This window comes from Varanus komodoensis, unplaced genomic scaffold (assembly GCF_004798865.1).
Source record: "Varanus komodoensis strain SLA01 unplaced genomic scaffold, ASM479886v1 scaffold8, whole genome shotgun sequence".
Classification (NCBI taxonomy): Eukaryota; Metazoa; Chordata; class Lepidosauria; order Squamata; family Varanidae; genus Varanus; species Varanus komodoensis.
In genome coordinates, this window is record NW_025336481.1 from 27,176,331 (window position 1) to 27,197,107 (window position 20,777).

The 20,777-nt window shown below is 39.5% G+C and overlaps 1 protein-coding gene across 1 annotated transcript in view; it reads right to left on the reverse strand.

Annotated features, from left to right (window-relative positions):
* Positions 1 to 6,153: 6,153 nt before the first annotated feature.
* LRRIQ1 (leucine rich repeats and IQ motif containing 1) overlaps positions 6,154 to 20,777 on the reverse strand; it is a 114,490-nt gene continuing 99,866 nt past the window's right edge. Inside the window, exons 27-28 of the mRNA XM_044455321.1 lie at positions 19,567 to 19,687; positions 6,154 to 6,386 (exon numbers count right to left, since the gene is read on the reverse strand). Coding sequence (XP_044311256.1) covers positions 6,253 to 6,386; positions 19,567 to 19,687 — 255 coding nt within the window. The 3' untranslated portion in view covers positions 6,154 to 6,252. The remainder of the gene's footprint in view (positions 6,387 to 19,566; positions 19,688 to 20,777) is intronic.

The window sequence follows — 20,777 nt, forward strand, 5'->3', positions numbered from 1 at the left end:
AAATGCAAAGAAGAACTCGAGTGGAGCCCTGGGGGGGGGGTGTTTCGACCGAGGAAGAGCCGAACATTCCGAAGGAAGATGCGCCCCACCCACCCACACGACCCAGAAGGATCTCATAGACGCTGGATGCGCACCTCAATCCAACGCACTTTGCGTGTGGCGGCTGGGGGGCGGGGAGAACGAAGCAAGACCTTTTCTCATGCAGAGACGCACCAGAGGGAAGAGTTTCCCATGGAAAGCAATTATTTCTGACCCTGTAGATGACTCTTTCTGACCCTTACTTGGTTCGGCACGTGCTTTAGTGTAGCCCATCCAGGCCCTGGATGGGTAAGAATAAGTTAATAATAAAAGGAGTCCATGTAAATTCATTCAGGAACAGGGAGACTGTTTTAAAAAACATCAAGCAAGTCAGTATCCCAAGCATACCTGTTTAGTAATAAGGCCTACTGGGCACAGCAAGACTTATTTCTTAGCAAACATGCATAAGCTTGTCTTGCGTGGGTCCAGCCCGTAGGAGGTCCTTCTGCGCATGACCGGCGACGTGAATAGGAAAGGTGGCCGCCCTCATCGAAAGGCTGTTAGCATAACTCCCGATGCTTTATTTGAAGGCGCGTAAAAAGGCCGCCCGACCTGCTTCCCAATAAAAGGTGTAGGAAGATTGCGAGGTATTGGGAGGAGGTTGTCTTAATTTGGCTCATGGGGCACTTTTGTACTACAGCTTTTAAAGCCACCCAATTTTCTTCGGGTCCCCAACTTGTGCAGCCTTGCACAGGGTGGGAAAGCCTCTTAGGAACCGTGCCCTAAGGCTGAAATCCCGCACACCTTTTCTCGGAAGCAAGTCGCAAGGGATGCCGAAATGCTGCACAGCTGATGCGAGTCGCCGCGTGTAGCGCGAACTGTGCTGGACTGGGCCTTGGGAGATCGGGTTCTGCTCCCCAGTGAGCCATGGAGCACACGGGGTGGGGGTGGGGGGAGGAGGGCTTGGGGCCATTGTTCCCAAGGTAGGCCTACCCCACCTCACAGGGTTGTTGAGATGATAGAAAGGAAACGAGAAGGTCGATGCACGCCATCTCGGACACCTTGGAGGAAAGGCGGTATGGAAACGTTCAACACGCACATGAGCACACACACGAGTGTTGCCTTAGATATTGCTTCACAAGCGGATCCCAAGCGCAGACGCCCACGTGCGCTGCCCACGGGCCTCCGTTGCAAGGGGGCGGCCCAGCCTCGCCTCCTCCACGGCATTTCCGTGCGAGCGCAGGGCGCGCTTGCTGTTTCCAACGTGGCACGGTCGAAGCAGCCAGGGCGGCGCGGCAGGAAGCGAGGGGAGGCGTTCTCCTGTCCTCAGCGGGGACAGGCCCAGCTGTTCCTGGGGGACGACTCGGTGCCTCCACCCCGTGTACTTATCTTCCGCCTCTGGGCCCCGGGCTCTCGGCCACCCTTCCCGCCCCGATCCGCAGCTCCGCGCACGGCTCCGTGCAACGACGGCCGGCGACTGGCGCGCTTCTTGCGCAGCTTGTGTTTGGTCTGGGTCCTCCACGGGCGGAAGATCAGTCTCAGGACGGAGTGTTTTCCTTCTGTGACACGTCTTGCAAAAGCGTGCACCCATTATTTGATTAGGGGAGCATAAAACAAACAAACGAGCAGCGACTGGGGACTGGGGTAGGTTTTTCCTTCCGTCCCTCGCTTCCAGTATCACTAAAAACAATTTCGCTCTGATTTAGCTTCCTTTCCGGATGCTAATTCTGTCTAAAGGCTTCTAGTCCTCGGCCCCGCTTCGGTTTACTGGAGGAAAGAAAGGTTTCGCTTCACGGCCGAATAGGCTTTGCTGGGTTTTGGCAGAGCGGAAAAGGAGCGTCTGCAAAGGGGTCACGTTTTAGATTTCAGACCAATGTTTCGCCCCATGAGGGGGAGGGGGTCCGTCTCTCATCGGATGCCCATCTCTTTTATGGACCAACCTTATATTTCTCTGTGTTTGACATAACTTCCTCGTACACAAGTCGGTGCATCCCAGACATATTTTCCAGAGATGAGACCACTGCAGTGGGACTTATTTCCTAGGAGAGAGTGCTGTTCATAATCATGGATCCCTTGTACATAGTTGAGAACTGGATGGTTCAATACTTAGTTTTTTAAATGCATTCAAACCATTTACATCTTACCGTTCTATTAAAATGCTCAAAGCAGTTCACTCCACAGCTTAAGAAATACACAGTGCATGTGGGATCTGCAATAAAATGTTGCAGTGCAGCTTGTTGTGGGTCAGAACTCCAGACATGCCATGCCATTCCCCGCCTCTTCCGTCATGTTTGCCTCAGTGGCCCATCAGCACGGTGCGGCCATACAGAACGATTTCCTCATTGTGGTGCTCGGCCACCCCAACCGATCCACCCCTGCAAGCTGTTTTTGTACTGCTAAAGCATCTCTTGTGTAGTTTTGCTACATATGGATCAACAAACAGTGTGAACATCAGGAACAGAGGGTATTCCTTTACTTTTCTATTGAGGAACTTTACAGCTAGTTGATCCCTACAATTTCACCTACTCAAGCTTGTATCTCTGCCTAGAATAGACTTGTTCACATAGACTTGTTCACATAGATTATCCAACACAGAATGACATCATCAGAGAGTTTTTTTAAAAAAATATGCACTTGAGTCTTACAGTGAGAGTCAACCTGTTCAAATACCTGATATTTCTGGATGCAGTTAAGAGATATATCTCTTATTAATAAGCACATGTGGCACGGAGTGTATGTAAAAGACAGCACACCCCTCCAAAATACAACTCAGTGCCATGCCTGGAGAAGTAGTTGGTGAAGTCATCCATTCTGACCCACCTTGAGTCAAACTGTATTTTCTTCCAGGCCAGTTAAAAAACTGCAAAAGCTTTGACCCATCAATCAATCACCACCACAATCTTCTTCAACAACATTTTTATCCCACCTGAAGCTCTCTGACTGGTTTATAAAATATTTAAACCTCTCTTTTGTAAATGCTGTTTGCAAATTTAAGGTTTTCAACAATTAAAATAAACATCATAGGAACACCAATACCTTGTTCCCTGGTTTAGACTAATGAGGAATAACAGAATATTGAATTCAAGAACCACAATCCAGTTCAGCTAGGATCTGAACCTGAGACCTGGACTTGAAGGACATTCCACTGATTTAAGTGACTGGAAATCAAACTGAAAGAATCACACTATTTTAGGAATCCAGCAGCCTCCAGCACAGCAGCCTCCATAACATGGATATATTTAACATCCAACATTGGCAAGTTGGTGTAATAAACTTAATCTAGGCTTCTTCTCAGTTTAATAACTTTTGACATTAATGGGATAGCTTTAAAAGGATTCTTGTATGTTTATGTGTACAATACATCTTGACACTTCTGAAGTCAGTGTGGCACCGTCCCTTTGCCAAGATTTTCAGGGCATCATTCATCATGTGTAATTATAGTGAACCACTTGAAACTATCAGAAAGTCAAGTGTTCTTGATTTGCCTGGATTGGAAGATGAGCGGCAATGAAAGTAACACTTCTACCTAAACGTTCCCTGGAGATCAGCAAACATATTCGGACAGTGGGTCATTTCATCTAACAGCAGCAATACAAAACTTGGAAAATTGAATGTCAGCTAGATTTTTTTCCATTTATTTGCTTGTTCTGAAGTAAGCATTGTTGAATTCTTCTTAATAAACATGGTGTGTGTGTGAGTGTGTGTGTGTGTAGAGAGAGTGCACACAGAGGCAGAAATTGGAGTGCAGTAACCAAAAAGAGATAATGAAATATATATTCCTCCATGTTTGTTTCTGAAATTTCACCTAAATTAATACCTCCATTTTGTTTTTCAATTCTGATATGCATGGAGGATTTTGCCTATGAGGATTAGATAAGTAGCGAAAATAAAGAAGAAGCTGAAGTTCTTGGATTGAGTTCTACAACATATGGAGCAACAGTAGACACACAGATCACAGAGAAAACAGATATGTGAAATTACAAGTGACTGGAACCATAACTCCTGTACCCTACCCCAAGCACCCAGTTTTAATTAGCATAGTTTAGATTGCACAGAGAATACTCTAAGGATATATACACATGATGCACGGGAACTGTAGATAATAATAAATGTTAGAAGATCCATCAAAATGAATTGCAATTAAGTCTAATGTATTTCATTGGATACTGTCATGATATTTAACTAACAATTTTGAAACAGGTATATTCATATGCACTTAAGAACGATCTATTTGGAAGCAATTTCCACTGGGGTCAAAAACACTTTCCAGCCATATCTCAACCACACATACACAGAGTTTTTAAATCACTCTGCCTAGCCTTGCTGTCATTATAGGTTTCGGAAGGAGATGTGACAGTCATACTTATCTACCATTTCCAGTTAAGCAGGTTGTTCATCATTTACAGTGATGATAAATGTCTATCAGATTTTTCTGTTGAGCCTCTTCCAAGCAGTTCTGAGCAACATACATGGTCCCTCCTTCTGTCTTCACACAAACTCTGTGAAATAGATTAGCGAGTGGCCTAAGGTTTTCCAGCAAGCATTGTGAGTGAATATTTGAATCCATGGCTGGGAGCCTTTTGGAGTACATAGTATCCCTGATATCAAAATTTGACATTGCCAGCACAATTCTTAAATCTCTTGAGATGGGAACACTTGAAAAATCTCTAATTTACTTCTAGAACCATTGCATGACTGATAAAGTCTTTCAAAGGGATTTATTTCCAAGCGGGTGTGTTTATGATTTTGGCCTTCATCTTCTTAAATCCAGGGATTGGGCAGATAAAACTGAAAGCTGAGACAATCTGTTTAGTTGCATTTCCATTTTAAAAGAATGAGTAATGACAAGACATATTACAATACAAATTGTAATTCAACACCAAGATCTGTGTACATGGCAGGATGATTGTCCAGATTTCTATATATAATAAACATGGTCATAAAATATCTCAGATGTACCTTCATTATCCATACTGCTGTGGTTTTCCCTGCAGTGGTTTCAGACAAAGAAAACCAGTTTCAATCCATATTAATCTGAAGACATTAATGAAAACAGGCAGTATGATAGGCACTGTACTGTGTCAGAAGATGTATAATATACTCCAAACACAGCTGAAACATATGAATATTTTTTTTATTGACCAAAGTCTTGGGTTCTCTTAGCTTCTTCATCTCTACAGTTGTTCTGGGTTGGTTAAAGCTCCAGCAGGCAGAATCAGATGGGGAAAGAAAAGTTTAGAATCAGACAATTGTTTCCTCAAATTCCAGCAACAATTTATACCAGCCCAAGCAAAACTTTGCTTCAAGTTAGGATGGTGTAAGTGCAATGAAGCAATGGACTGATATAATTAATAATGAACGGGGCAAGGAAAATGGTAGCAAGGCTGCAAAAAATAGATTTTTCACTGAAACAGAAAAGCAATAGACTAAGAAAAAAATCATTGCATAATGTTTAACAATTATACTTTAATTCTGAAAAGAAAAGCTGTTTTGGTGTGTGGGTGGGGGGTGTAGCAGAGGTAAGAAAACTGCCAGAGTACTACAGAATGATAAACATAATTTAGCATTAGAAAACAGTTCTTAATATCACGTTAAAATTCATTAATGATTATGCAGTCATTCAATCCTATAAGGGCAGGCAACTGTTTAGCTGAATTTGAAACATTTTTTTACACATAACATGTTTCTATCATTACTATGTTTGAAGAAAGTTGAACATTCCACATTTCATTTTTAACAGTTACATATACCAAACTACAAAGCAGGAAAGTAATGTCTCTAGATTTGGGCAAGCTGATTTTGAGTGTTGCCAGTTTTTGTGTGATTGAGATGTAGACTGAACAGTAAATGAGTTTAAATATAAGTACTTTACTTCAACTGTGGACCAGACCATCTCAGTCAAAGACTACTGCAAATTTGTAAATTATTATTGTATATATTCATCCAGATTTGTTCTTCTGGCATTGCAAATCACCTTTAAATAATTGCAGAAATGTTTTTGCTTTTAAATCATAATGCAAAAATACATTTTAGATAAAAATACTATTATTTCTGACATCAAACAAATAGTTTTGCTAAAAATGAGAAACTGGAAAATCATACACAGTGAAATAAAAAACAGCATACATGGTGCTAAGGAGTTCTGCATCTGTGAAATCTAAAAATCATGGCAATTCACAGGCCTGCTGAAAAGAAACAGCTCTCCATATGTTTTAAATGCTGAATGTCCAACTACTATTTCAAAGGTTTTGCTTTCTTTTTGCCACTTCCCCATCCAGCGCTGAGATGAACCGGATGGTCTCGAAATGATATCCGTTCTTTTTGTGAGGGGCCCAAACGTGATCTCTCAGGTGCAGGTGCATCCTTTTCTACACAGGCAGAAATTAGTATTAAAATTCTATTGCTCAAATCCATTCAACCCCTTTTAAATTTGATAGGAAAAGAGCAGTCTTTCAAGAGCCCCTCATTTCATTACTTAGTTCATAATTTAAAATGTTTCAGCAGAATATCTAAACCACACTTAAGTCATTAACTGATTAAATTACTTTGATTTCAGTGGTGATTTTAAAAATATTTAATATGCATGTGAGACAAACAAGCAGACACACACTTCTTTTGGCTAAATGCAGGTTACACTTTCATTAGCTGGAAAATTATACTAAGCACATTGACTGAAATGAGAGATGTGCAGAGTGACAATGGTGTGATCATCATGGAACACTCTTTCACATGGAAAATGAAAGAAACAACTTTTAAACACATAACGCATCCATAAATCACACTGTTACTATATTAACACTTACATGATACCACAGAAAAGTAACAACTTTTATAGTAATTTTGGTGGAACTCAGTTACAAGAAAGAACATTCAGAATCAGCCCCTAAGAATAACTTAAGCAAACTATAAAACTAGATATATGATTAAGGCAGCCGTTTCTATTGTGTCCAATTATTTCTTTGCAATTTACACAAAATATATATTTCATGCACACACAAATGACACTGAGAGAGCCTTTCCATAGCTGACATCTTCTAACCACATGAAGAAAATTCCAGATGATTTAAGGGTCCAACTGGTTACTATTTCAACTCCTCAGCCCAACATATGCCGGCCAAACTTCCACCCAATGACATACAGAAAGAGAAATGACATTTACTCCAAAGAATAAGACGAGGGAAGAGTTGACCTAGATATGTAGGTAATGCATTTTTGTTCAAATCTTAGGTCTTCAGAGGTAGCTATAACATCTAGTTGCAAATAGTACTCACAAAAGTAGGTAAGCACTGGAAAACAGCCACTCCATGAAACCACTGAAAAATGTTGGTAATGGCATGGAAATAATATCTGTCTGCACAGCAAGTCACTGCACACAAACAGCTTGTCACATGGTGCAAGCTGCCAAGCAGAGCAGTTAAAAGCAGCCCCTGTTTGGCAGCTCCAGGCTCTGAGTGTCCAGGCTCTTCAAATCTCTGCCTACAATGAAGATGTGTGGATAAATAACATACAGTACATTCTACACACAATGTGCCAGGGTGCATCCAGCGAGTTAATGGACCTCTCTCTGCTTTGGCTAGACTTGACATCAGAGTGCAGGGGAGGAAGGGACAGACCCACAGCTTATAACTCCCATCAACCCCAGCCATTTGCTGGAAATTTTAAATGCACTGCATAAAGCAGGATGGACACACTTCATACTGGGAAATTCCAGTAATTAGGGCAGCACTACAGTTTATATATTATTAAATTTATATTCTACCTTGTTCCCTCCAAGGAACTGAAGGCAGCTGACACAATCTTCCTTTCCACTTCTCTTAACAATAACTTAGGTTGCAGCTCTCTGTGGTGTATATGTAGGTTAGGCTGGGGGTCAGTGATTGTCCCAAATTCAGCTTCCCAGCCAAGTGGTAACCAGAATCCAGCTCTCCCAAGTTCCCACCCAACACTGTAACCATACTGGCTCTTTTTTGTTGCTAAGCACTGTCAGGAGACATGACTTGGAGCTGAGACTGCTGTACACTTTCTCTGATGATTGCTTTGCACCACCAGTTTTCCCACTGGGGCAGGAAAAGGGGTGGGTATTCCAGAATCATGCTGTATCAAGCAAAAGCTTGTCTGGAAGCTTGTAAGAAGAAAGGCAGCAACGAGTTTGGTTTTCAGGAAAAAAAGAGATGGATATGGAAAGGAATATGTACATCTTTCTACAGAGGCTGCTCTGTTCCAAATCACTCCCATTCCATTTCTGCAGTGACGAAGTGCACTGCTGGGACTTTTTCTTGCATTTGCATGTACCATGTGACAAAGCACTTGAACAACAGAAGGAATTGTAATATAGCTGAAGCCATGTTCTCTGCAGAGTTTACAGAGCCCAGTCCTAGACATTTGTAGTTAGAATTATCACACTAAATCCGATGGGATTTACTTATGTGCAATAAACAACATACGCATTCAGTTGCATTTTAAAAATAGTGATCACAGAAGTGGCAACCTGCAACAAAAGCAGGATAGCCTCAGCTTTCCCCGAGCTGGTGCTCTCCAAGCAGACAAGCTGGGCCAATTGTCAGGAATGCAATGGAAGGAACTTGTAATACAAAGCATTTGAAGGGCACCAGGTTGAGAAAAGCTGCCCTGGCAGGTATGATGCCATTCAAGTTCCAACCAGCCTGGAACAACAGGCTTGCAGTGCTTTGGGGGCTTGGGAAAAGATCATTTTCCTTTTCCGGTTCCTCCAAAGTGTGCTATATATTGCAAATGGTCTCAGGGTGAAGTCTGTCTTCAATATTATATTGCTAATATAATACTGCAGGTGTCCATGGTGAAATGTAGCATTGGTAGGCTGGGCAGGTTGTTTAACCCTTTGCCATGCATTCTGCTCAACTGTACTACTCATCTCCTCAGTATCAGATGCTCAAGCACACCAATTTCCCTTCTGTCTCTTCCTTTCTTTTCCTATCCACACCCATCACCTGCTGCACTCTATAGGGCAATGCCCTCTGCTTCAGACTTAATTGCTAGACTCACACATTAGGCCCTATTTTTGGTGCCCTTAGATAAGGAATACACCGCTTTGTCAGGCTGGAGGGTCAAACTCAGTGGAAGTGGGAGGAATGGCAGGGAAAGGAGCACATGTATATGTACATAAGCACACATTTGGGTTTGGGAAAGCTCAGGGTTGCCTGGTGTGGGGGAAGAAGGACTTAACCATCACATCATCCTGGTGATTCTGCGATGCAAGATAGCTGGGTGGGGGGGGGGGGGGTTGCTTTTGCATTCTAGCAGTGCTGCTCAAATCTCCTAAGGTGCAATGGGGAGAATTTGGGGTCACTGACTGAGGAGGAAGCTAATGCGTCCCCTCCCACTGAGCCCAACTAGGAGTTCTGCTTCACCACCACCATTAGAGTTATTGGTGGCTGTAAGGGGCACGGTAAGTGCATCTCTGCTTTAGACTGGGTGAGGTCTGCACACCAAAAAGCTTCTAGAAAAAATAAGATTCTTAGCACAAGCTATGACTGGGCAGCAATATTTGCCCCTAAAGCTAATTAGGGTTCACAATTAATTAAATGAATTTGTGTTCCTAATTCACATCTGCAGAAGACTGACTGTGAGCAGAGGCAGAAGCCTGCATACATGCCCTGCATCAATGTCTTCTGTGTGGCCACTGAAGGGAGGGGGACTCTTCTTTTATGCTTAGCATGATCCTGAAAGGTCATATGAAACATCTCAACTTCAGGCAATGAAAGGAGTTAATCTAGGTGAGTGGTAGGGAGACTTTTTTCAACTGAGGGCTACATTCTTTCAGGGAGAATTGGAAGTGAGAATTTGTGCTCTCACTTCCTATGGCATACTGGAGGTGAGAGCACAAAAGCCAAAAGTACTTTTGGACAGCCCTCATTTCTCTGCCATCTCTCTCTCACATCCATTCACTTTCTATTTTTCACACACACACACGTTTTATACACCATTGATCTATACACTTCCTGCTTTAGCACAAGAACACAACCCATTCATCTCTTCATCCATCCTCTCACTTCCCCACCATCCTTCCTATACCATCCAACTACTGTAGTGCAGGAATGTATCACCCTCTTCCAGGCTGGATGGCAAGAAATATCATTTCTCTTAAATCCCAGACCACAGGGTTTAAGAGAAATGATATAAATGAGGAAATCTGGAAGACGGGCCCCAGGTGTGACTTCAGAAGCCCAACCATAGAGTGTTGCAGCTTCAGCATACTTCCATGCTGCTCTAGCCACTGTGCTCCATGGTCAGGCTGCCAGTCTCTCTGCCTTTGTTATCTTGCTCTCTGGTGGCACCTGCTGCCTGAGAGACAGGGAACAACAGCAACTGGTTTGAGAAGGCAAAGGAGATTGAGGAAGAGTGGATGGGACAGGAAGAAGAGGCAGTGGTTTGGATCAAAAGGCTTACTGGACTGTATATAGCTTTAAAGCTGGAGAGCTTCCTCATCGCTTCACTAGAATTTTTTTTATCTAAGATTTTTCAGGTCTTGGATATTCATGGGGCCTCAAAGCTTACAGGGATGTTTTTTCTTTTAACCTGTTTCACTTAAAGCATGCAGACAGCAGTGACATTTTTTTTGAGTTACTTCCTTTTCCTAATAGGCAACTGAGCACCCAAATTAGCTATTAGAAAGAATGAGTAATGATGCATTAAATTAGGAAAACAGCTACTTTCTATATGCATACACACCACAGGGAGATGCAACCAAATGGAAGTTTTTGGATATGATTACCTCTATCATGTGCATATTTTACAACATGTGCTGCATTTTTAGTGTATACAAAATGGCTACTATAGAGTGGATATTACCTCAAGATATATACACCTATCGCCAAAATCATCCAAGGCCTATTACATGTGTTTGTTAGTACTGAATCAGAAGAAATGAGAAAGTGTGGGTGGTTCTGCAAAAGGAAGCCATTCAAGGATTTTAATACTTTGGCCCCAGTCCAATGAAATGTAGCCAGGGCTAAGTCTCACTGCAACTAACTAGTTGTACATTTAGTCTGATTGTTTTCAGCGATACTGACTGGGATGCAGGAGAGGCAAGATCTGTGATCAGGATCTGTGATCTCCTGCATTTGTTCATCAGCTTAAAACAGCCATAGGAGGGCCATGGGGTGCAGGGTTAACCCTTTCTTCCTGTGCCATTTTCCTAGTTTGAAAGTCTTGCTGAAAGTCAGCTGAAAGTCTTGTTTTCACCAATGTCAGTGGAAACAATTCGTGTGCTGCATCTACTGTATCATTAGGGGAAAAAGCACCTCTTGGTGCTACTGGGAACTTTTCCCCACAAGTAGAACTATAGTTCATGAGTGATGATTTTCTCTAGTGACAGAAGGGATAATCTTCCCTCCTCACATATGTGGTCTTAATGAAATCTGTCCTTACTGCAAATCTAGGATTTAAACAAAAATACCCATGCAGATGGAGATGACATGGCTTCAAATCATACAATTAAATCCATGCAGACAGGAATACTTTCTGGACCTCCTAGTATTCTCCAGCCATATGAATGACTAGGGAATGCTAGGAGATATAGAATTTGTTTTTGTTTAAGATGCATAGAACTGTACCCTAAAGTAAAGTGTAGTCTCACCCTTAGACATAAACCATATGTCTGTGACCTCTGTCAGCCTGATTTTTAAAAGGTTTTTGTGAAATCTAGACCCTAAATCCATAACATGAAGTTGTTTTGCATCACAACCACAGTATCAAAGAACAAAATAGATTATTGTCTATCCTAGGATTTCTAGTATTGCTACTTTTTAGTTTACTGGCCATTGTCAGTAACATTCAGATTACTGAAGGTTCTTGTGAAGTAACTTGAAGCAAGCTGTCTGTTTAAACAGAAATGACTGAACTTTAATTGTAATCAACAGGTTCCAGATAAGAAATGCCATTCTGTGAGCAACACTGATGCTAATTCAGTACTATCTTTGGTGAGGTTTCTAATTAAGCTAAATGAGAAAACAATATTGCTGAGTTTGTTTCTTTAGCAGATGGCATAACTTTTGAAGCTGGAAAATTCTGTTGGAAAAAAGGGGTGGCAGGGTATATGGAGGAATAGCATCATGGTCTTGAAACTGCTGTCTCTGTGTGTGTGTGTGCATGTGCAAAGAGTCAATTCCTCCTTTGTGATTAGACTAAAAAAAGAGCCCCAGGCTATTTTTTCTATATGACATCCTTGATCAAGCATTTGTCATTACAGGTCGCAGCCTATTCTAAAAGCCGAAAAGGTATGGAATTGTTGCTTTGTCTGTCGTGCTGAGATGACTTTTCTTTCCCTTTCCTGCTTCTTGTCCAGAATTTGTTCTAGAAATTTTTGGAAATGTTTCCATTTATCAAAAATATTCTTCTAAAGTGGGTCAGCAGATCTTTGGAAAATTAGGCCAGAAAATTAGGTCAGAACTGCAGCAGAATAAATTTTTAAGCCCTACAGCCTTGGGATGCAACACATTTGAGCATCTCCAATGAAAATATAATTGAAATGAATGAAAGTTGTGTAAGAGAATATCCATGTTTGCAGTGTCCACTCAGTCTAACTGGACATTGTATAAGGGAAAACCTGCTGGCTGCATCAAAAACTTTGCATCATGACTGAGAGAATCTGAGTAGAGAACAGAATTCACTGTTCATCTTCAAACTGTCATTTGAAAAACTATTTCCTTTTGAAAAACTGGTGTTATATTGGCTTTTCTCATGTCTCCTCGGTACAGATTTGAAATGTTCCAAAAGGATCTTTGAGACAATGGGCATCAAAATAGCTAATGTGGTTCAATGTAAGCAAATGTAAAATGATGCTCATTGAGGCAAATATTCCAGCTTCATCTGTATGACTCTTCCACCATTCAGTTTCATGGAATGATCCCATAAAATGTTCTTGGGGACATAGTTCATATTGTTGTTAGAAGATCAGTAATTTCACATTTGAGTTTTTAAGAGAATGTTAGGATGGATACTATCTGGGCCTGGTGACCTATAAGTTTTAAGGTTTCTGTGGAAGTTTTGTGATTTATTTCAGTCTTTCTGGCCAGGTTCACTGTTGAATTAAGTTGGCTGGATTTAAAAACTGGTACTCAGTTTTTTCTAGAAGATGAATCATGGCCAAAAAGTTGAAACAAAATGGGACTTTTCTAAAGGCTTTATGGCTTAAAGTATCAATCCCATTTGTATGAATGCTGAATTTGAATGGCTTTGCCATCTCAGATAAAGATGTGGTTCATTCTCTTGAAATTCTGAACATTACTTCTGTAGAAACATTACAGAAACATACTGCATCAATTCCAGTCAGCTCTGATTACTGAATTTGATTCGTTTGACAAGGAAGACTGTGCTCCATCTTCTTTCCTGAAATGCAAATTATTGTCCAGATTGGGGACTGCAACATGTTTCCTTTGGATGTTTTTCAAGTTGCTGCACAAGCCCTATCTATACCTTATGAATGGTGAAATGGTTGATTTGGTCCAGACACACAGTCCAGATTGTTCTCCCAGAATAAAATATATTACCTGAGATTGGTTCTGGAATGTGGATTTTGTAGAAATATCAAAGCTTATTGCATTCCATCCCTCCAGGTCTGTGTGACTTCTAAATGTAAATGTTTTGGTTCAATTGGAAGTTGGCATACTGGGCCATTTCCAGGGTGGGTACCAAAACATAGTTACTATGCAAGCTTCATGGGTTATTTCATTTTTACCATGTATTTTATTTATATATTTACTGCATTTCTATACCACCCCAATAGCCCAGAGGGTTCTATGTGTGACTCATGAGTTTGGTTGATTTGGCTTATTAGAGAGTTGCTTTTCTGGAGTATTTTCCAGAATATGGACTATTGCCTAGACCAGATAACAAAACAACATACACACAAACACACACACACACACATATATATGGTAGAAATAGTCTTTCTTTCTTAATCTATCCTATCCATTTATCTGTGCCTGGTTAGTTCACTTGGAAGTTGCAGTTCTGGACTGCTTTGCAGAATATGGAATACTACCATATTAATAATGGAGTGACTAATGAAACATGGTTTTTGTGGAAATTTTGTAGCATAGTGTATCAATTCTATCTGGTTGAGTGAGTTTGGTTTATTTTGCTCACTTAGAAGTTGTCATTCTGAGCCATTTTTCTGGAATAGTCTATTGCCCAGAATGGGTACCCAGATGTGGTGTTCCCAGACATTTTCTAGTTTATTGTATCATTCTCAACTAGTTATTTGTGGCTGGAGAAACTTGTTGATTTAGCTTGCTTGGAAGTTGATGTTCTGGGCCTTTTTTCAAAGCATGGACTATTGGCTGGAACAGATAATGGCACGTGGTTTGTGGCTTGTTATATCTCTTTCACATATTTATGTGTGACTGCTAAATTTGGTTGGTTTGGCTCACTTGCAAGTTGCTATTCTGGGCCATTCTGTGAGGTTCTGGGCACTATGGAGTTACTATTAATATAATATTGCAGTGTTTATTTCCTAAAATAGTTTTTTCAAGTGTTCTTTAACACATAACATGTTTTTGACTTTTATTTTAAATAAGAGGGCCACTTCAGCATGTTAAATTTTGGCTTTTATACTGTCCCCTGGTTTTTCTCTGCCAGTTCCCCAACTCTTCAAGCCACTATTGCTTTACTTGGATTTAGCTGTGCTACTATTCTGCTGGCTGTTGTTGTCTCTGTCTTCCTCTGAGCATGTACAATGGCTGCACATGGGCAGATCATGGCAAATTTTCCAGGGCTCATCTGGGACATACTCCATGCAAAAGTATGTTTTACAAATACAGAAATTCTTGGCCCTTGTGGCGGGGAGAGCCCACTCTAGTTGCTTTCTTCAAGGGTATTGCTGCAGTCACTCTAACCAAGGAGGCATAGAATTTACTTCATGCTTCCCAGGCGGTGGCTCAAAAGCCACTAGAACTGCCGATTGTTTGGTTATAGGCTGCAGAGAGAACATTGGATTGGGTGAGAGAGGTAGGGCAAAAAAGTAAAACAAAATCACTGCTGTTTTTCTTGCATTCCAAATGGCTTGGTTAAACTGTTGCTCTTCCTCTTTTATAGTTTCCAAATGCATTCCGTAGGGACACTTTATTTTGTTACTGCTATTATACAATTGTATTACTACTTCTAATAGCAGCTAGTATTTTAAATCGCTTTTTGAGCATGCAAAGAACTTATCCTATTGGCTTCGTAATCCTGACAGCAACAAAATAAATACAATTGGTTCCATTTTGTAGAACAGATGTGGGCATGCAGCTGAGCACTGGTGCATTAGCTGATTTAGACTCTGGATTTAACTGTCTCAGGGTGGGTAGTATAGAGGGCAATGTGTATTACTTCATTCACTTCAAAATGTATATAGTTTGCTTCCTTGTACAGTCTCTGTGAGCCTTGGCTATGGCAACTCTCTGTGCTCAGAAATGGGCATTTGCAATATTTTTGTTGTTGTTGACTTGTTTACATGATTTTTGTGTACCTTGCATATATTACAGATCTCAGAGTCTGGAAAGCTTCCCAGCTCTGAAATGAGTTCTTGCTGTTTTTGCCTGATTTTTGTTGCTGCTGAAAATTTAGTTAATTAGTGATTTAGTGATTTTGGTGCTTCAGGCAGGATGCTGAATTGTGGATCTGCATTCTTGGGGAATCAACACCTACTGAATGCTTATGTATAGTTAGGGAATTTGCAGGGAAGGTAGGCAGGGAAGAAAACAGGGCTATTTGGCTCTGTCTATAGGGACAGGGACTCCCTCCCGCCAAGACTACCTTGTATTTCACCAGTCCCAATAGATTTATGAGTTACCATTGAAGACTGCTGTTGCCATCAATAACAGACTTCCAAAGACATCAAATGATCCTGAATTATCTATTGAAAACAAAATTTGTATATACAGCAGACTATGCTGCATTAATTATGGGGTAAAGAAGTCTGTATTTCAGAAAGGGAAAACACACAAGAGTTATGCAGGGTTCTCCAAATACCTGCTTTTTTCCAAGTTCAACAATAAATTTATCCATTATAAGATAAAAAGATATTGGCCTGTATCCAATGGGGCACATATGCACCTACTGATTCTCCTGCATCCTGCTCATTTCACTGTGAAAGCAGCCTCCATCTTGCTCACAATGGCCATTTAACAATTATGGGGTATCTTTACATAAGAAGAAATGCTCCTTTTTTGAGGTTGAGTGAAGCTTGCATAAGGAAGATCTCCTGACATGTTTTCTTCCAGAAACAAATGTTTCTACTCATTCCAGGGCTTCCTGTAGCAAGGGTTAAGTTTCTGTTGTGTAAGTGATGAGTTTCACTTGCCCAACAGAATTAGTGAGACCCACCACTTGTGAAAGTATATTAGTGCGGCAGAAGAGAAGTGTCTTTGGAATTTAGCAGTGGAATTTGGCACTGGAATTTGTCACTGCCACACTACCCCAAAGGAGTATTATCCATGCCAAATTCATAAAAAATAAACCAATGCACAGTCATTTCCATTGTATAGGTAGCTAATTGGCTAATGCTTAGGCAAGGCTTTTTGAGCTAAGTCTTGCCAAATATTGTAGCATGTGTGTGCGCGTGCATGTGTGGTGATCTGGCAACTCTTTTGGATCCTTGTAGGTATCTTGCAGGTTAGATTCTTTCTCTAGGGCTGTGCCCCACTACTTCAAAGTCATACACCACCCTTGTGTACACCACCCTTGTGTACAGATCTATAATTTTAAGGTCCTATGCAGTGCGAATAGTTATCTATAGGTCTATCTTTGTAGTTTATGAGAGTGCCTAGGGCCTGATAAGAAATTAATCTGGTCCTGGTTCTAGGTCTACGCATTAAGCTGTCTCCAGCACTGGCCTGAAATATACAGTTGAAGTCCAATACATCCATAGTAGTTTCTAACAACCTGGCAAATTGGATAAATGCTGAGATTCCTTGAAATCAATAGATTTATTTCTAACATATGGATTTAGTACTGTGATACAAAACTGTGTGACTGCTCCTGGAAAGGGGCTTGCTAGTATTCAGGTGCCTGTACAGTATTTTTTGCTCCCAACCATTTAAAATGTGAGCAATATGCCAACACAGTGTTTAAAGTGCTTTCATGTACGAAACAATAACTGAATTCAATATCTGCAAAAAGACTTCCTAAATTTGGCAATGAATACACATTTTTCCAAGCAGTAAGTTCTTTTCTTTTTAATCTGTTTTCTTTGCTAATGATTTGTTCTGCTCTCTTTTCTCTCCTTTGACTAAAGTTGACATATATTTTGTTTTGATAAGTAATGCCATATAGGAAATACTTGGAATCGTTAATAAAGAGAATGAGAGAGAAAGGACTGATAAGCCAGATAGTCTGCTAAGACACCATAGAATTTTCACTGGCATATCTAGCACTGTCTGGCTTGATTTATAATTCATACCAAAGCCCTTACCATATTGTATTACTTAACAGCAAATATAGCATAGGGAGAGAAAAATCAACAGCTTAATGAAAGTGACCAGAACGAATCCTTAGCAGCAAAACTGTTTGAATCAATTTGAAATTTTATGAAATAAGCTGAGTTCAGAAGGTCTAGTTTGAAGTAACTGTTACAGATATTTTAAAAATATTGTTCTTGGTTGCATACTGAAATATTTATTCTAAATATTGAATGTACATTTTTATAATTTTCAGAAATAAATTATCATACACAGAATGATAAAACTCAGTGAAAAGATTGCAAATGAAGGCTTCTGTAAACAACACCAGTTATGCTCTGCACTGTGAAGCTATTAACACAGCAGAGAATCAGGCTCAGAGGAAGTACATTGTCTGAGCCAAATTCCCCCACCTTTCATAATTCTTTGGTTAGTAAACAGGCAGCCAAAATGATATTTTGGTAAAAGGAAGTTTGTATTTGAGGATGTACCTTTAGACTTGAGAAAGAAAGAATTAGAACTGGATTTCATGGGATTTCTATTTATATCTAAATTTAAACTACAGAGTCTGCCTTTTTATAGTTCCAAGTACAATGAATGCCTGATTTAGAATTGCAGCTTCTTATATTAGCAGGAAGAAGTTAAAACTGTAGTAGTACTTTATATCACTATGAAAATATGATTTGGAAAATTGCTCTCCCAAGCATTGCAATCTGAAGTATTTTCAATGTGCATAGGATTGCTAAATGCCATCAGCAATAAGGCTAGGAAAGAAAGACAGAACGAACGAACATTTGGACTTGTCTTCCATGAACTTTAGGTCCAAATGCCACAGGGCAAGGTGTTTTTTCTTTTCTTTTTTTCTTTGAAACTGAGAGGATTTTCATTAAAGTGTTCATTTTTGGTTCATATTAAAATGAAAGGGGAAAAAAGAATATCCATATTAACAAAAACACTGGGGAACAATTACTTCAGTATACCTAAACAGCTGTCTGGACTGCAGTTTATGAACCAAATTGTGTCTAACAAACTTAAATATAATAAATAGAAAATCAACCAAGTAATATTACAAAGCTTTCTCCTTTATTTATTGGTAAGCGTTTGATTAACTATCAACCTTTTTTCTTTCCACCTTTTGAATACTGAAATATTTTGAATTCCTTTTTCTGGAAAACTGTGCCGTCCCACAACAATTTCTATGTTAAAATAGCTTTTAATACTGGTCTTCTGATTAACAACTCCCTGATTCTTGAATTCAGCATTCAACTTGCTCCTATAGATTTCTGTTGATTTATTTATGTTACACTTGAGTTATATTATGCTGCATAACATTTCTATGAAGGTAGAATAATTTCAAGTAGTTTTCACTGAATGTTCACTGATGCTTCACTGGTGTGGTAGTGTTTTGCCCCAACTTCACAACTTATATGTTGACACAGCCAATCTTAGTACTAGATTTAACAATGTATAACTAATTGGATGCCCTCCCCTCCAATGTTCAGGTCATTCTTTTTAATATTTAAAGGTTAAAATAATTAAAATATGTAGGAGATGCTTGCTTTAAATTGAAGCTTCAATTTATTTACATAATTTATATCTTACCTTTCTGCCCAATTATGGCATTTAATTCCTAAGTGTATGCAAACATGCCATTCATTTTGGCAAATGCTACCAGTGAATAAGTAGTTTCAGGACTGGAGCTAAGAACTAGACAAATACCTGTCTTTAGGAAATTGAACTTCAAAGAACTAATTATGGCCTACAAGAACGAGTAATTAAATTACGAGATTTAAACAAAATTTCTGATGATTCTATTTTTTCAGTCGCATAGAGTAACACACAATGCTCATTCTCTCTTTATATATCTGCATATTACCTACACAGATATATATCCATAAACACGCATGTACACATTTTATATGTTTTTACATTATGTGTGGACGTACATACACAATTTTAAATATCCATAGGCATACATTTTATAAACATGTGCCATAACATTCCAAGTAAGAACTGAGCCAAAGTAAAGGCTCAATCATGCTTGTTGTATGAAGAATGCAATGTGATGCTTAACTCCATCAGGTGATTTGAGTTTTATCTAACTGATTATTAAAAGAAAAGCACAACTTACTTGAAGATCCTGGAGAGTGTCTGTGTGGCTGATTATTTTTTTCTCTGTTCTGAGTCAAAGTACTTCCACTGGTCATGGAAACAAGCTCTAAATCCGTGTCTTCTCTCCTTACAGGGCTTGTCTGGAAGCAGTGAGAGAGAATGTACACAATCAAGAAACAAAATATGACATTTTCTGAATGCAGCTCACATTACTCTCAAATAAACAAGCCAGCTCTGTCAAACAATCTTCTTCAGAATGATCCCACAATCCTTTATTGCTGCCCAGTCTGAACAAATGCACTATGTCAAAGCATTTTAGTAAATAGGAGGCGATCTTAAAATTGTGGTTTGTGATCAGAATCAGTACAGCAACAAAAGACAACATTTTAGTACAGTAATTTTGAAGAAAATAAATCTTGCAGACAACTGATGAAACCTTAAACAGCTTAAGATCATTTACTGAGCAGTCTATAATTTAAAGTTGGAGCTGAATGCCAGAAATGTTATATTTGATCATTTTTTGCCATATTTGTGCTTAATCCAAAACAAGTATCAGTTCTACTAGTCAGACATCTAGTAAGTAATTTCATCTTTGCTACCTAACCAAACCTTTAGAAGGGGTCACATCTCTAGCCTGCGTAAAATAATTATATTAAAATGTAACATATTGATGGATTTCAAAGAATTGAGAAAATGTTCTTTCATGTCTGTATGATTTTAGTCTAAGAGTAGAGACCAAATAGCAGAACAAAATGGATTCAGCAAATGCCCCTATTTGAAGAAAAATCTTTCTTACACTATCTTCCTGATATTTGTATATTATAAATACTGGTATTGTAATATTAAACACAATTATGTGTGAGGCAATTATTTAAGTTTTTATATATTTCATCTACAGATCATAGCCTTTGAAACTGAAATGTATAGGCTAATTTGGTTTTGTGCTTGAAAGGGTGTTTTTTGTGAATATATTATTTATTTCTTTAAAACATTTCTATACTGTTCCATTAGCACAGCACTCCCAGATCAGTGTACAGAATGATGCTTATGAAATGGAAAAATCATATATTAAATGACAACTTATATGTACGAATAGTTACAGTGAAATCAGATGGTACAGCGTGAAAAAATTAAGCACCTTTACATCTCATTCATGTAGGACATAAGGGTATAATTAAATGTGTGTATCAGTCTTGGTGAATGGGCCAAATGTCTTCAACTTCTGAACTG